The following is a 17,200-nucleotide window of genomic DNA, read 5'->3' as shown; positions in this document are numbered from 1 at the left end:
CTCATAATACTGCAGTACTTTTACTGTAATACTTTAACTACATCACTATAATACTACAGTACTTTTACTGTAATACTTTAACTACATCACTCATAATACTGCAATACTTTTACTGTAATACTGCATACTACATCACTATAATACTGCAGTACTTTTACTGTAATACTGCATACTACATCACTATAATACTGCAGTACTTTTACTGTAACTGAGTGTCTTGGTTAATGTGACTGATGTTTCACGTATATTGGCATTGCTGTGTTTAAAAGAAATTAGTGGTCATCTTCATGCCGTCTTTGTGAAAGTGTCGTCAGATCTGTTCTAGTGTTGCACATTATTTGGGAATTGTTTAAACCTAGATGATGTGTCTTTGTCAAACCATACATGGGTTTTAATTTTCAGACATCACGCCCATGTATAATTAGTTCCTCAGAAGTTTGCAAATCTTTTATCTGTTTCTGTATCAAAACTGTGGATTGATACCTAACTGCAACAATAGCTGTTCACACCCAGTCTATCAAGTTTATCTCCAGTACAACATTAGCTGCAGAGGCTTTAAGTTAGTTTTGGCAGGAGACGTGAGCTTTGAATGGCTGCTGTGCCACCCTGTTATACAATATGTTTTAGTGTGTATAGTGTTTTATTCACAGTATTTCGTTTTTTAGAATTAATTTTTCTGTACGGTCCAGACTTGCTCTATGTGAAAAGAGCCTTTACATGATTTTTCTTGTGATTTGGTGCTATATAAGTAAAGATTGATTGACTTTTAAGTGCATGCAAAAACAAAGAAGCGCACAAAGGGAGATCAAATTTTGTACAGACATTCATGCTTCCCTTACAATTTATCTTCATGTCTTTGATGTTCCTCCATTCATAGACCAGCAGATTCACATTTCTGGTCTCAATTTAAATGGTTCAGCAACTATCGTTTGGATTGCCATCAGATTTGGTGCAGACATGCATGCAAAGCGCAATCTGTAATAACTTTGTTAATCCCCTGAATTTAATCTAGTGTCATCATCAGGTAAAACATTTAATGAGTAAAATTGATGCAGTTTTTCACCAAGGGACAGTTTCCACAACTCAACAAACTGAAACTAAAACCATGAAATATATTTTTATGTCTTCTTTTAAAGTCGGATTCAAACACTCAAAGATTAGACACACACCTGTTGATAAAAACGGGGAATTTGCGTCAAAATTGAATGACGTGCCTACAAAAGGCTTCGCCCTCAGCGTTGTATTGATTCCTATTATTTTATCTGACTTCCTTGACAAGTTAACAACCCCTGATGTTTATTCTACCTGCCTGGCCTGACATTATCAAGAGAAAAGGGGAAATGATTGATTTGTTATTTAACCAGGAAATGTTGGGATATATAATCTCTTTGTCAAGGAATGAGCTGTCAAACACACATTTTTAATTCCATAAATCACATCTAACATAACAAAAAGAAAATGTGGGTGTGTGTTTTTCTATCCTGGTGGGGACCGCAACCTGACATATTACTACCCCATGGGGACCTTTTCCTGACAAAGTGTGTAAGTATGTATATTAGCATATTAGCTTCATATTAGCATATTAGCTTAGTGATTAGCCCCCTGGTTAACTGGATTGTTAGATGCAGTGTTAATGGTTAGGGTCAGGGTCAGGGTTAGGGTTTCAATCCAACATTTGTTCAAATACTGAATATGAATTGTACTGTGGCTAACAGTGATGTCAATTGTATGCTAATAGACGTTAGCATTATGGGTCCCAACGAGGGGGGCATACTTCAAGTCATTTTTTTTTGTTCAAAAACAATTATGATTAATTTAGGAGTTAAAATTATGTCTCTAGACCCTTTAGAAAGGGTAGAACCCACAGGACATCACCCAGTCAGGGTCCCTACGAGGTAGTAAAAACGGGTTTGTGTGTGCGTGTGTGTGTGTGTGTGTGTGTGTGTGTGTGTGTGTGTGTGCGTGCGTGCCTCAGTGTTCAGGCTTCAAAGAAAGAAAATTTAGTTTTACAAACGGTGGCTTTCTTGTTATATGAAATCTGGTTTGTTAAATGCATGTAATGTGTTTTGGATAATCTCCCCCCCATTTAAGTCAGTCATTAAAGCCAATATTTATGGCCAAGTGCAATACACAGTCTGCAAAAGTCCCCAAACATTTGGTTTTCTTGCAGAAATCGATCTGAATTAATCAGATTTTTAACTTAATAAAAGGAAACCATGTTTATAGTTTGCATGCTTTCAGAAACTACTACTACCATCAAAAACTGAGAATAATTATATTTATATAGGTAATAATTTTCTAGGCCAAACTGTGAAATGCCCCCTGTTACTTGGTGAAAAGAGATTAACCTTATCTGTGAGAGATGTTTAGAAACACAAGGAAACCTATTCAATCTTATGATATCTACTCTGATATCAGTTAATGTTTCCTTATCAATTTCAGAGCCAAGAAAAAGTAAAAGTCTGTACGGTGTTTGTTCAATGACTCAACAATAAACAGCTACCGTATATAAACCTGGAGATGACTGCAGGTGGATCAATTGATGAACACCATGATGGTGAGTACTTCTTAACGTAATCTGTGTTAGTAATGAGTTAGTGCTACTCTGAGTTTTCTTTCTAATATCAACATATAACTTTCCTAAATATTAACCATTATTTTGGTTTTGTGTTTAATCTCCAGATGAAGCTATCAGTGTTGTTACTGCTGGCTCTGCAGACTGCAGGACTCCTGTCCGAAGATCTGGACATCGGAAACAACACAGAGGACATAGATGGTAAATATGAACTGAGATTATGAATTTAAAGATTAGGAGAAACAAACATAATTGGGAATTGTTCTGCTTGGTCCATGGCATCGTTTTTTTTGGCAGCTGACATTTGTCCAGACTTGTGTGCTGCAGTGTCATTAGTCACGGCACAAAATGTGAAAATTGTTCCACATCACAAGCAGTCTGTTGATTTGGCCAATTCTTGCAGAAGATGTGAGGTAATTTAGCAAATTATATTGCAAAGATTGCTTTTTTCTGTTATTTTGGCTGCAAAATTGCAATTGATTTTGCACGGGATTGATACAATATCTTACAGAGCAACAAAGAATATGGAAACCCCTTTAAAAGGGTTGCTATTGCTCTTCTCTTGGATTTTAAAGTACAAATAAAAGTGATTTGACAATTAAACTCCTTAGTAGGGGAGACCAGGGTTGGTTGTCACACAGGTAGGTAACATCCTGCTCATTTTGCACTGGGCATTTTGAAGAAAACACACCAAACATTGCAGTGAGGAGAGATTTTCTCATTTTTAAGGGTTAGGGTTATTTTTCATGTTGGTGTTCTTGTATTAAAAGCTTGTAAGTTATTAGTCTTTTAAAAATCAAACACTTATTAAAAAGCCAAAGGTAATGGCTCTGATTTCAGTCCATTTTTAGCTAGCAAGCTAAAGCCATGTGGTAGCTAGCTTAAAATGGTTGTCAAGACATCGGTTGGGGATGGTTGTCTCATTTCTCTCTGGGTTTGTTGTCACACATTTGATAACCAACAGGTCCAGTCCATACACTGATATGTCATGAAACAATGGCTTTGATAAAGGCTAGATCTTTTCAACACTGTAAATTCCTTAATTTTACATCTCATTGCAGAGGCTAATTCGAACAAATACTCACCTGGTTCAAATGCATGGTTTAAACACATGAGGCCTTTTACTATTATAGAAGTGGTGTTCATTTCAAAAAAATATTTCATGTTTCTATCTTAAAAAAGTAAGTCTGACAACCAACCCCAGTCCCCCCTACCATCAAATCATAAGTTGTAGCAGGTGATTGTTTACTTTGGTGTGGCTACAGGCACTCGGGTCTTCTGCTTACAAACTAAGCTTTGACAATTGAATCAGAAAAGTTGAGGCTTTCTTTTTTACTGTCAGCAAATGTTCAGAGCCAAACTGAGCATGTGCAGGAACATGGTTCTGTTTACAGCTTCACTACACTGTATATTTTTCTTTGAACTTTGTTCTCAACTGGGCTGGACCAATAAAGCCATTGCATAAGAACCTATAAATCATATGTAATATATAACTTTAATATAATAATCTATAATAAACCATCTAAGGTTACCTTGATGAGATAAGGTGCCAGTTCTGGCTGTATGTGTGCCACTCTTGGTTTGCAGGTTTGTTAAAAAAGTACTAACCTGGAAATGTAAGCTTTTCTAGATGAATGGAAATATTAAGAGAATATTTCACTTCTCATTTTTACAAATTAATTCATTTCAAAGCTCTCTCATATTGGGATGTGCATGAAGAATCCTCATTTTAAAAAAGGTAAACATTGTCCTGATTCTTGTCTTAAAACAAATGTTCTTTTTCCTTTTCTCTCCTTCATGAACCCACATCTAGATGGCGAGCCTGAAATCAACGCTAACCAATCAATGCCTGCAGATGTGCTGCTGAGTGTTGCCAACTTAAGTGTGAGCGCGCAGGTCCAGACGTCCGTCTACACTGCTAACGTCGGCACCGTCCTGGAATGGGTGACCTGGAACAACTTTCTCCCCAGCAATTCTGTCTCAATCGACAATAGATATGTTGATCGCATTGACTATGTCTGCAAATACAAGTGTAACGCTGGCTTTTATAACCCTGACATGGGCGCTTATTGCCGCTATCCCAGTGCAGGAAATACACATCTTGGTTACCCATTCGAGGTCCTGGTAAACAAAGATAACTTTGAGATCCTGGAGTGGAAGGATGATTCGTACGGTTCAGTGCCCAAGAATTCAGTCAGGATCTGTCCCGGGCAGGATGTGTATGTAGGGAAGGACGAATATGGACTTGGGGAGGTGATTACTCAGGATAAACACTTCTACTTGCCTTGGAAGTGGTCTGTGTATAAGTACCATGACTACCAGGTCCTGACCATCAATAAGAATGTAGTCAACCAGCGGATCTACGATGTCAAGTACAACACTGGCAACTCAAAGATACTCAATTATCCTCCAGAGCCAGTGCGGGAAACTTCCATCAAGAACTATGAGTGCCACCCAGTGGTGACAACGGCTACACTCTCAACGACAATGGAGGTGGAGCACAGGTGGGACATTGGCTTTTCCATTGAAGTCGGTGTTGAAACTACCATCGAGGCCGGAATTCCCCTTTTTTTCTCCACAGGTGTCACAATCAGCACTGAGGGGACGTTCAAGTTCTCCCGGCAAAACACGGTGGTGAAGTCCAGCACTGAAACTATCTCTGTGCAGCTCACCGCCCCACCAAACAGCTCCTGCATGGCTCGGATGGTGGAGTATAAGTACAAAATTAGCATCCCGTTCACAGCATTCATCACACGCACATACGCTAATGGAGAGACCCGCACCATGCCGATCACGGGAACGTATGACAGCGTTCAGGTTAAGGAAGTCCAGGCCTTGACGAAACAATGTCAGCCTCTCATGGACCCTGAGCCCTGTTAATGAAATTCAAGAAGTACCATATGATGTTTGACATACCATGTGTCTGATCAGTCCCTTGATTTTGCTGATTTTCTCAAAAATGGTGATAGAAATTTAAATGTTTGATGTGCTCTTACTGAAGATGTGATTTTAAAAAAAAATAATACCAATGAAGAGTCTTCTGTAATCACTTCCTTCAATGAAAACCATACTGTATAAAACAAATACAAATACATTCCAGTGGGTTTCTTTTAATGCATTTCCTGAACAAGAAAACCATGGGGTCAAAGTTATATTCAATAGAAAATACTAATTGCTTTGCAGCTATTCCACAAATGTGCCTTATTCATTGATTTCACCAATCAAGCTGCCAATTAAACTTAATTTTTTTTTAAATTGACATGGTTCTGAACTTGTTTCTCTAAGACTCACAATTAGATATTGTTTTCATTTCCTTTGATTATATGCAAATAGTTATAATCATGATATCTACCCCTCTATGTCATAGAACCACCATCATTTTGTATAAAATTGTTCTAATTTCTAATTAGTGCCACGGGTTCTCACCACCGAGGCACTGCACTCCAGAAGCTGGAAAGGAGTGCCTCGGGCCACTTCTCCATACTTCTTATTCTTCCGCCAAATTTTGGCATGCAACTCCTCCCGCAGCTTTGAGAAAACCCCGACAATATATATATCAAAACGTGCGGCTCGATCGGGAGAGAGGTGCTATGACTTTTGGTGTTGAAATTCCAATTTTTTAGTTATTCCCAAATAACCAGGAGATTTCTCCATTGGAAATGAATGGGAATTTTTTGAAAACCCCCCAAAATTTCACCTTTTTCAGAGTCACCTAGCTCTCTCATACGTGCACGTAGAAACGTGATTCAAACTTTAAAACGGAGGAAAACTTGTGTTCTCTCAAAAACACAAAACTATTTTTACATAAAATGTAAACTTTTCAAACTATGAGCAGTGAAACGAGGAGTGGAAATCACTTTTTCTTCAAAGTTAGAGTGGAAGCGTCAGTTAGCTTGAGTGCGAGAAGCAGTAAAAAATAACCTGAATTTTTATTTTTAACTCGAGCTCACGGCCAAACCGTGAAAAGTGGACAAATAATTTTTTGTCAAAATGTAGACATAGGTGTTGGGATTCATAAAATGTGTCTTTGACAGGCGGGGTCTGCACAAAGTTTAAACGGGGGGGCCGAGACCGGCAGCAATATCTGTTTCGCTCCCCATTGACCGTAATGTAATCGTCTCTTTTTTTCAAAAGTATTTCACTCTGTCTTCGCACTGAGCTTACTCGCTCATTTTAAGGAATATCTGAATAAAATAAACACTGTCAGAATCTGCTGGCTTCTGTGTCTCTCACAGTGTTTTCGGTTTTTGGACAGGAGTTACGGTTTTCTCACAGTTTGCAATTGTTCGGGACCTTGTCAGAAGCCAAATTCTTCAGAATTTTGAGATTTTTTTCCAAGCAGATTCTCACACATCGCCGTAGCAACCATACGTCCTTAGCTGACCTTAGCAACCGTAGGGCCTTAGATGCCCTTAGCAACGTGTTGCTGGGCAGAAACTGAGCTACTTTTTTGTGATTGGCTAATTCCTATCTGTCTGTTTTGCCAGTTAACTGAGCTCATTCATTTGAATGGATTAATTAATGTTTACTGAGGACACAATAAATAAAGTTTAATGGTTTTGTATTGTAGTTATATGATTTGTGATATGTAAAAAGATTCAACATTTATCAATAGAAGATGAACAAAATGTACATAATATAATTTCATACAACTAAGTAAGTAAGCAAGTAATTTAAAATAAAAAGTATAATAAAATCTACTCTCTTAATGATAAGATTTACTTAATAATTTCATAACAGTGATGTTCCTGTCTGTGGAAAAAATGAAGTAGGCTTTAATTAATAAGTTTGAATAAATATTATAAATATGATAATAACATTTAGGCTACTTAATATTTTCAGGGATGTTAAGTTGAGAATAAAGTACATTCATAAAGAAAAAATAAATCATGTACGCATCCCGGCAGCAGCCCCGTGGCACTCAAAATTTCCCTGGAATTTTCTAGTTTTATATATTGTTTGGATATTTTTAAATATTGCAGCCGGGCACACATTTTTACTACAATTGCCAACAGATTAGACAGATTTTATCAGGCAGGAACTCAAAGAGAGGACTTGGATGCAGAGCTCTGGATTAGCTGACAAGGCTTTATTCTTAAAAAATAGCAATGAACAAAAAGGTGAACGAAACTTAGGAGCTCTGAAAAACTAAATGGCAAAAAACTCTGACAAAAAAATCACTCTTCCGAGGAATAAACACACTACAAATACCATAAACTATGAACAATGACTACGAACACGGACTAACTATGACAGGGCGCTTGTACTCTGGTCGACAGACAAGACACACTCGCACAGGACAAAGGGAGACGCAGACTATAAGCACACATGGAGGGAAATGGGGAACAGGTGGACACAATCAGGAATCAGGGAAGACAATCAGACTGGTGGCACATGAGGAAGGGCAAGGCACCTGAAACGAGAGGAGAGTTAATACCAAAATAAAACAGGAAGTCACAAAACAAACATTGAGACAGGACAAAAACTCAACTTGACACTACCGGTGTGACATATTTAGTACAATTTTGGGTATTTTAGTTTAGTAATTATGTTATTTTTCCCCCTGTGGACAAATACAGATGTGTTTTATGTTATGTGTGGCTGTCAATCAATAAAATACCTATCTATCTATCTATCTATTTATCCATCTATCTATCCATCTATCTATCCATCTATCCATCTATCTATCTATCTATCTATCTATCTATCTATCTATCCATCCATCTATCCATCTATCTATCTAAAAGCAGTTCATGTTCTTCCAGTCAAGTCAGCAGGTGGCAGCAACAGATCAGCAAAGGAACGACGGTGCTGCAGCTGTGATATGAATTTTGAATTCAAGTATTTATTTCAAGGAATGTAAAGAGGACATTTATGTTTTTATATTAACAAATGATGTATGTATGTTCTTGTTTTTTGTTTTTTGGCTGGTGAGTGAAGCAAATCTACCAAACACTTAAATATTTAACCAGCATTTGACTGGCTAGTTGCTTCCTGCAAGCCTTGTGGGACTGTCAGATGGTACATGCAAGTGTGGAGAGACTTATTCTTGACGGCTTCTCCTTGATCTACATATCTTATCTCATTTTTATTAGACAGAAACAGTGGCCAGATGAATGTATGTAAGTGTAATGCTCCACCAACAACCTTTTGACTGTCCTCCCCATCTGAATAATGTATTATTCTCAGTACTGTGCTGCTGTGCAATGACTTCTGGGGTCTGTTCATGTCTTCACATTCAGATACAATGTGTAGTGATTGCAGTGCCACCTGCTGGATTAATTTGGTATTAATAATATATCAGTCAGTAAGACCAAACCGTTACTTTTACTGTAATACTGCATACTACATCACTCATAATACTGCAGTACTTTTACTGTAATACTGCATACTACATCACTCATAATACTGCAGTAATTTTACTGTAATACTGCATACTACATCACTATAATACTGCAGTACTTTTACTGTAATACTGCATACTACATCACTATAATACTGCAGTACTTTTACTGTAATACTGCATACTACATCACTCATAATACTGCAGTACTTTTACTGTAATACTGCATACTACATCACTATAATACTGCAGTACTTTTACTGTAATACTGCATACTACATCACTCATAATACTGCAGTACTTTTACTGTAATACTGCATACTACATCACTATAATACTGCAGTACTTTTACTGTAATACTGCATACTACATCACTCATAATACTGCAGTACTTTTACTGTAATACTGCATACTACACCACTATAATACTGCAGTACTTTTACTGTAACTGAGTGTCTTGGTTAATGTGCCTGATGTTTCAGGTATATTGGTATTGCTGTGTTTAAAAGAAATTAGTGGTCATCTTCATGCCATCTTTGTGAAAGTGCCGTCAGATCTGTTCTAGTGTTGCACATTATTTGGGAATTGTTTAAACCTAGATGATGTGTCTTTGTCAAACCATACATGGGTTTTAATTTTCAGATATCACGCCCATGTATAATTAGTTCCTCAGAAGTTTGCAAATCTTTTATCTGTTTCTGTATCAACACTGTGGATTGATACCTAACTGCAACAATTGCCGTTCACACCCAGTCTATCAAGTTTATCTCCAGTACAACATTAGATGCAGAGGCTTTAAGTTAGTTTTGGCAGGAGATGTGAGCTTTGAAAAGGCTTCTGTGCCACCCTGTTATACAATATGTTTTAGTGTGTATAGTGTTTTATTCACAGTATTTCGTTTTTTAGAATTAATTTTTCTGTACGGTCCAGACTTGCTCTATGTGAAAAGAGCCTTTACATGATTTTTCTTGTGATTTGGTGCTATATAAGTAAAGATTGATTGATTTTTAAGTCCATGCAAAAACAAAGAAGCGCACAAAGGTAGATCAAATTGTGTACAGACATTAATGCTTCCCTTACAATTTATCTTCATGACTTTGATGTTCCTCCATTCATAGACCAGCAGATTCACATTTCTGGTCTCAATTTAAATGGTTCAGCAACTATCAGTTGGATTGCCATCAGATTTGGTGCAGACATGCATGCAAAGCACAATCTGTAATAACTTTGTTAATCCCCTGAATTTAATCTAGTGTCAATGTCATCATCAGGTAAAACATTTAATGAGTAAAATTGATGCAGTTTTTCACCAAGGGACAGTTTCCACAACTCAACAAACTGAAACCAAAACCATGAAATATATTTTTATGTCTTCTTTTAAAGTCGGATTCAAACACTCAAAGATTAGACACACACCTGTTGATAAAAACGGGGAATTTGCTTCAAAATTGAATGATGTGCCTACAAAAGGCTTCGCCCTCAGCGTCCTATCATTTTATCAGACTTCCTAGACAAGTTAACAATCCCTGATGTTTATTCTACCTACCTGGCCTGATATTATCAAGAGAAAGTTATTTATTCTTTATTTAACCAGGAAATGTTGGGATATATAATCTCTTTACCAATGAATCAGTGAATGAGCTGTCAAACACACATTTTTAATTCCATAAATCACATCGAACATAACAAAAAGAAATCTAATTTGATTATTTACCTTCATTGTGAAACATTTTTAAGGTGCTTTAATGCCTCATATCAAAGCAATAAGTGTTTTGAGATGAAATGTATCTTATCTATGTTCAGGCTTCATAGAAAGAAAATGTACAAAGTCCTGAGCAGACTGCAGGCAAACTGAATATTACCTGTTTAGGCAAGGCAGCTTTATTTATAAAGCGCATTTCGTACACAATGGCAACTCAATGTGCTTTACATAAAACAAACATTTAACAGTAAGAATTGGAAACAAAAAACATAAAAACATGAAATTTGAGAAATAAAAATAAAACCCAATAATAGTAAAAACATGGAAGCATTAAAACATACAATTAACCCCCCCACCCCACTAATAGATGACCTGTGTGTGTGTGTGTGCCTGCACATTTTTCTATCCTGGTGGGGACCGCAACCTGCTGACATATTACAAACCCGTGGGGACCGATTTTTCCCGTGGGGAACTTTTCCTGACAAAGTGTGTATATTAGCATCCTATTAGCATATTAGCTTAGTGATTAGCCCCCTGGCTAACTGGATTGTTAGATGCAGTGTTAATGGTTAGGGTCAGGGTCAGGGTCAGGGTTTCAATCCAACATTTGTTCAAATACTGAATATGAATTGTACTGTGGCTAACAGTGATGTCAATTGTATGCTAATAGACGTTAGCATTATGGATCCCAACGAGGGGGGCATATTTCAAGTCATTTTTTTGTTCAAAAACAATTATGATGAATTAAGTAGTTAAAATTATGTCTCTAGACCCTTTAGAAAGGGTAGAACCCACAGGACATCACCCAGTCAGGGTTTGTGTGTATGTGTGTGTGTGCTTCAGTGTTCAGGCTTCATAGAAAGAAAATTTAGTTTTACAAACGGTGGCTTTCTTGTTATATGAAATCTGGTTTGTTAAATGCACGTAATGTGTCGTGGATAATCTCCCCCCCATTTAAGTCAGTCATTAAAGCCAATATTTATGGCCAACTGCAATACACAGTCTGCAAAAGTCCCCAAACATTTGGTTTTCTTGCAGAAATCGATCTGAATTAGTCAGATTTTTTAACTTAATAAAGGAAACCATGTTTCTAGTGCTAGTGCATGCTTTCAGAAACTACTTCTACCATCAAAAACTAGGTAATAATTTTCTAGGCCAAACTGAAATGCCCCCTGTTACTTGGTGAAAAGAGATTAAATCTTATCTGTGAGAGACGTTTAGAAACACAAGGAAACCTATTCAATTTTATGATATCTACTCTGATATCAGTTAATGTTTCCTTATCAATTTCAGAGCCAAGAAAAAGTAAAAGTCTGTACGGTGTTTGTTTAATGACTCAACGATAAACAGCTACCGTATATAAACCTGGAGATGACTGCAGGTGGATCAATTGATGAACACCATGATGGTGAGTACTTCTTAACGTAATCTATGTTAGTAATGAGTTAGTGCTACTCTGAGTTTTCTTTCTAATATCAACATATAACTTTCCTAAATATTAACCATTATTTTGGTTCTGTGTTTCATCTCCAGATGAAGCTGTCAGTGTTGTTACTGCTGGCTCTGCAGACTGCAGGACTCCTGTCCAAAGATCTGGACATCGGAAACAACACAGAGGACATAGATGGTAAATATGAACTGAGATTATGAATTTAAAGATTAGGAGAAACAAACATAATTGGGAATTGTTCTGCTTGGTCCATGGCATCGTTTTTTTTGGCAGCTGACATTTGTCCAGACTTGTGTGCTGCAGTGTCATTAGTCACGGCACAAAATGTGAAAATTGTTCCACATCACAAGCAGTCTGTTGATTTGGCCAATTCTTGCAGAAGATGTGAGGTAATTTAGCAAAATATATTGCAAAGATTGCTTTTTTCTGTTATTTTGGCTGCAAAATTGCAATTGATTTTGCACAGGATTGATACAATATCTTACAGAGCAACAAAGAATATGGAAACCCCTTTAAAAGGGTTGCTATTGCTCTTCTCTTGGATTTTAAAGTACAAATAAAAGTGATTTGACAATTAAACTCCTTAGTAGGGGAGACCAGGGTTGGTTGTCACACAGGTAGGTAACATCCTGCTCATTTTGCACTGGGCATTTTGAAGAAAACACACCAAACATTGCGGTGAGGAGATATTTTCTCATTTTTAAGGGTTAGGGTTATTTTTCATGTTGGTGTTCTTGTATTAAAAGCTTGTAAGTTATTAGTCTTTTAAAAATCAAACACTTATTAAAAAGCCAAAGGTAATGGCTCTGATTTCAGTCCATTTTTAGCTAGCAAGCTAAAGCCATGTGGTAGCTAGCTTAAAATGGTTGTCAAGACATCGGTTGGGGATGGTTGTCTCATTTCTCTCTGGGTTTGTTGTCACACATTTGATAACCAACAGGTCCAGTCCATACACTGATATGTCATGAAACAATGGCTTTGATAAAGGCTAGATCTTTTCAACACTGTAAATTCCTTAATTTTACATCTCATTGCAGAGGCTAATTCGAACAAATACTCACCTGGTTCAAATGCATGGTTTAAACACATGAGGCCTTTTACTATTATAGAAGTGGTGTTCATTTCAAAAAAATATTTCATGTTTCTATCTTAAAAAAAGTAAGTCTGACAACCAACCCCAGTCCCCCCTACCATCAAATCATAAGTTGTAGCAGGTGATTGTTTACTTTGGTGTGGCTACAGGCACTCGGGTCTTCTGCTTACAAACTAAGCTTTGACAATTGAATCAGAAAAGTTGAGGCTTTCTTTTTTACTGTCAGCAAATGTTCAGAGCCAAACTGAGCATGTGCAGGAACATGGTTCTGTTTACAGCTTCACTACACTGTATATTTTTCTTTGAACTTTGTTCTCAACTGGGCTGGACCAATAAAGCCATTGCATAAGAACCTATAAATCATATGTAATATATAACTTTAATATAATAATCTACAATAAACCATCTAAGGTTACCTTGATGAGATAAGGTGCCAGTTCTGGCTGTATGTGTGCCACTCTTGGTTTGCAGGTTTGTTAAAAAAGTACTAACCTGGAAATGTAAGCTTTTCCAGATGAATGGAAATATTAAGAGAATATTTCACTTCTCATTTTTACAAATTAATTCATTTCAAAGCTCTCTCATATTGGGATGTGCATGAAGAATCCTCATTTTAAAAAAGGTAAACATTGTCCTGATTCTTGTCTTAAAACAAATGTTCTTTTTCCTTTTCTTTTCTTCATGAACCCACATCTAGATGGCGAGCCTGAAATCAACGCTAACCAATCGATGCCAGCAGATGTGCTGCTGGGTGTTGCCAACTTAAGTCCGAACGCACAGGTCCAGACGTCCGTCTACACTGCTAACGTCGGCACCGTCCTGGAATGGGTGACCTGGAACAACTTTCTCCCCAGCAATTCTGTCTCAATCGACAATAGATATGTTGATCGCATTGACTATGTCTGCAAATACAAGTGTAACGCTGGCTTTTATAACCCTGACATGGGCCCTCATTGCCACTATCCCAGTGCAGGAAATACACATCTTGGTTACCCATTTGAGGTCCTGGTAAACAAAGATAACTTTGAGATCCTGGAGTGGAAGGATGATTCGTACGGTTCAGTGCCCAAGAATTCAGTCAGGATCTGTCCCGGGCAGGATGTGTATGTAGGGAAGGACGAATATGGACTTGGGGAAGTGATTACTCAGGATGAATACTTCTACTTGCCTTGGAAGTCGACTGTGTATATTTACCACTACTACCAGGTCCTGACCATCAATAAGAATGTAGTCAGCCAGCGGATCTACGATGTCAAGTACAACACTGGCAACTCAAAGATACTCAATTATCCTCCAGAGCCAGTGCGGGAAACTTCCATCAAGAACTATGAGTGCCACCCAGTGGTGACAACGGCTACACTGTCAACGACAATGGAGGTGGAGCACAGGTGGGACATTGGCTTTTCCATTGAAGTCGGTGTTACAACTACCATCAAGGCCGGAATTCCCCTCTTTTTCTCCACAGGTGTCACAATCAGCACTGAGGGGACGTTCAAGTTCTCCCGGCAAAACACGGTGGTGAAGTCCAGCACTGAAACTATCTCTGTGCAGCTCACCGCCCCACCAAACAGCTCCTGCATGGCTCGGATGGTGGAGTATAAGTACAAAATTAGCATCCCGTTCACAGCATTCATCACACGCACATACGCTAATGGAGAGACCCGCACCATGCCGATCACGGGAACGTATGACAGCGTTCAGGTTAAGGAAGTCCAGGCCTTGACGAAACGATGTCAGCCTCTCATGGACCCTGAGCCCTGTTAATGAAATTCAAGAAGTACCATATGATGTTTGACATACCATGTGTCTGATCAGTCCCTTGATTTTGCTGATTTTCTCAAAAATGGTGATAGAAATTTAAATGTTTGATGTGCTCTTACTGAAGATGTGATTTAAAAAAAAAATAATACCAATGAAGAGTCTTCTGTAATCACTTCCTTCAATGAAAACCATACTGTATAAAACAAAAACAAATACATTCCAGTGGGTTTCTTTTAATGCATTTCCTGAACAAGAAAACCATGGGGTCAAAGTTATATTCAATAGAAAATACGAATTGCTTTGCAGCTATTCCACAAATGTGCCTTATTCATTGATTTCACCAATCAAGCTGCCAATTAAACTTAATTTTTTTTAAAAATTGACATGGTTCTGAACTTGTTTCTCTAAGATTCACAATTAGATATTTTTTTCATTTCCTTTGATTATATGCAAATAGTTATAATCATGATATCTACCCCTCTATGTCATAGAACCACCATCATTTTGTATAAAATTGTTCTAATTTCTAATTAGTGCCACGGGTTCTCAGCACCGAGACACTGCACTCCAGAAGCTGGAGAGGAGTGCCTCGGGCCACTTCTCCATACTTCTTATTCTTCCGCCAAATTTTGGCATGCAACTCCTCCCGCAGCTTTGAGAAAACCCCGCCAATATATATATCAAAACGTGCGGCTCGATCGGGAGAGAGGTGCTATGACTTTTGGTGTTGAAATTCCAATTTTTTAGTTATTCCCAAATAACCAGGAGATTTCTCCATTGGAAATGAATGGGAATTTTTTGAAAACCCCCCAAAATTTCACCTTTTTCAGAGTCACCTAGCTCTCTCATACGTGCACGTAGAAACGTGATTCAAACTTTAAAACGGAGGAAAACTTGTGTTCTCTCAAAAACACAAAACTATTTTTACATAAAATGTAAACTTTTCAAACTATGAGCAGTCAAACGAGGAGTGGAAATCCCTTTTTCTTCAAAGTTAGAGTGGAAGCGTCAGTTAGCTTGAGTGCGAGAAGCAGTAAAAAATAACCTGAATTTTTATTTTTAACTCGAGCTCACGGCCAAACCGTGAAAAGTGGACAAATAATTTTTTGTCAAAATGTAGACATAGGCGTTGGGATTCATAAAATGTGTCTTTGACAGGCGGGGTCTGCACAAAATTTAAACGAGGGGGCCGAGACCGGCAGCAATATCTGTTTAGCTCCCCATTGACCCTAATGTAATCGTCTCTTTTTTTCAAAAGTATTTCACTCTGTCTTCGCACTGAGCTTACTCGCTCATTTTAAGGAATATCTGAATAAAATAAACACTGTCAGAATCTGCCGGCTTCTGTGTCTCTCACAGTGTTTTCGGTTTTTGGACAGGAGTTACGGTTTTCTCACAGTTTGCAATTGTTCGGGACCTTGTCAGAAGCCAAATTCTTCAGAATTTTGAGATTTTTTTCCAAGCAGATTCTCACACATCGCCGTAGCAACCATAGGTCCTTAGCTGACCTTAGCAACCGTAGGGCCTTAGATGCCCTTAGCAACGTGTTGCTGGGAAGAAACTGAGCTACTTTTTTGTGATTGGCTAATTCTATCTGTCTGTTTTGCCAGTTAACTGAGCTAATTAATTTGAATGGATTAATTCATGTTTACTGAGGACAAAATAAATAAAGTTTAATGGTTTTGTATTGTAGTTATATGATTTGTGATATGTAAAAAGATTCAACATTTATCAATAGAAGATGAACAAAATGTACATCATATAATTTCATACAAGTAAGTAAGTAAGCAAGTAATTTAAAATAAAAAGTATAATAAAATCTACTCTCTTAATGATAAGATTTACTTAATAATTTCATAACAGTGATGTTCCTGTCTGTGGAAAAAATGAAGTAGGCTTTAATTAATAAGTTTGAATAAATATAAATATGATAATAACATTTAGGCTACTTCATATTTTCAGGGATGTTAAGTTGAGAATAAAGTACATTCATTAAGAAAAAATAAATCATGTACTCATCCCGGCAGCAGCCCCGTGGCACTCAAAATTTCCCTGGAATTTTCTAGTATTATATATTGTTTGGATATTTTTAAATATTGCAGCCGGGCACACATTTTTACTACAATTGCCAACAGATTAGACAGATTTTATCAGGCAGGAACTCAAAGAGAGGACTTGGATGCAGAGCTCTGGATTAGCTGACAAGGCTTTATTCTTAAAAAATAGCAATGAACAAAAAGGTGAACGAAACTTAGGAGCTCTGAAAAACTAAATAG

The 17,200-nt window shown here is 37.5% G+C and overlaps 2 protein-coding genes across 2 annotated transcripts; both read left to right on the top strand.

Moving 5' to 3' along the window:
• The first annotated feature begins 2,551 nt into the window (after positions 1-2,551).
• Positions 2,552-5,455, top strand: LOC128364336 (natterin-4-like). Its single transcript, XM_053324875.1, has 3 exons — positions 2,552-2,557; positions 2,683-2,776; positions 4,389-5,455. The coding sequence occupies exons 1-3, from the start codon at positions 2,552-2,554 to the stop codon at positions 5,453-5,455; spliced, it is 1,167 nt and encodes a 388-aa protein (XP_053180850.1).
• A 6,567-nt stretch (positions 5,456-12,022) lies between these two features.
• LOC128364335 (natterin-4-like) lies at positions 12,023-15,696 on the top strand. Its single transcript, XM_053324874.1, has 3 exons — positions 12,023-12,028; positions 12,154-12,247; positions 13,861-15,696. Exons 1-3 carry the CDS (start codon positions 12,023-12,025, stop codon positions 14,925-14,927), a joined length of 1,167 nt encoding a protein of 388 aa, XP_053180849.1. The 3' UTR covers positions 14,928-15,696.
• The last annotated feature ends 1,504 nt before the right edge of the window (positions 15,697-17,200 follow it).

The sequence above is a fragment of the Scomber japonicus genome, chromosome 9 (assembly GCF_027409825.1).
Source record: "Scomber japonicus isolate fScoJap1 chromosome 9, fScoJap1.pri, whole genome shotgun sequence".
Taxonomy (NCBI): domain Eukaryota; kingdom Metazoa; phylum Chordata; class Actinopteri; order Scombriformes; family Scombridae; genus Scomber; species Scomber japonicus.
Note: the sequence above shows the minus strand (reverse complement) of the source record. Positions and strands in the feature narration are given on the sequence as shown.